At 44.1% G+C, this 774-nt stretch overlaps 1 protein-coding gene across 1 annotated transcript; it reads right to left on the bottom strand.

The window, feature by feature from the left end:
• Positions 1 to 67: 67 nt before the first annotated feature.
• Positions 68 to 425, bottom strand: CSUI_010206 (uncharacterized protein; the record flags this gene model as incomplete). Its single annotated transcript, XM_068070311.1, has 1 exon — positions 68 to 425. A coding segment is annotated over exon 1 (351 nt), but the record flags the coding sequence as incomplete, so codon positions are not given.
• Positions 426 to 774: the final 349 nt, after the last annotated feature.

The following is a 774-nucleotide window of genomic DNA, read 5'->3' as shown; positions in this document are numbered from 1 at the left end:
CTTTCTCTTTCTCTTCTTCTCGAGACTGTCTCCTGCGACATATCCAGATAGGCTTCTGTCCACTCCGGTTTCTCTCAACTCTTTCGTAATCTCTCAATTCTTCTTCCTCTTCCTCTTCCTCTTCTTCATCTTCTTCGATTTCTTCTTCTTTCTCTTGAAAGTTGTCTACAGAAACGCTTTTCTCTTGAAACGATGAGCCGTCTTCTCTCTCAACGGCAATAGGAGAAGAAGAGAATGAAATTGGCGAGATTTCCGAGGTCGAAGTGTTCTGAGAGGAGAGAGAGAGAGAAGAGGAAGAAGAAGAAGACTTCTTTGATCTGACAGGGAGGACCTTCTTCGTCCATCTAGAAGAGTGGCATCGAAGGATCTGCTGCTGTACGAGTCGACTACATATAGCGAGGCGACGATCCTCTTCCATGAAATATCTGAAGAAGATAAACCGCCACGTTGTGTAGAAAGAAGTAAAGGAAAAAGAGAGGTAGACAAAAAGGGGGATGAAAAGTAGAGAGATAGAGAAGAGAGGAGGAGAAAGAAGGAGCGAAACTTGGTCTCTAGATCTTCTTCTCCTCAGGTAGGATAGGCGTGGAAAGAGCTATCGTCATGCAGAGATTACCTAAATTCTTGGTAGGCACACTCGTAGAAGAATTAGAGAATTGAAAGAGGCTCATAGAAGGAGCTATTACACAGGCACTAAGGGTCGGCCTTTATTCTTCTTTCTATAGAGAGAATAGGAAAGCAGAGAAATCCCCGTGATCGGAGGGGCGAAGAAAAGAA

The sequence above is a fragment of the Cystoisospora suis genome (genome assembly GCF_002600585.1).
Source record: "Cystoisospora suis strain Wien I chromosome Unknown contig_6912, whole genome shotgun sequence".
Lineage (NCBI taxonomy): Eukaryota > Apicomplexa > Conoidasida > Eucoccidiorida > Sarcocystidae > Cystoisospora > Cystoisospora suis.
Note: the sequence above shows the minus strand (reverse complement) of the source record. Positions and strands in the feature narration are given on the sequence as shown.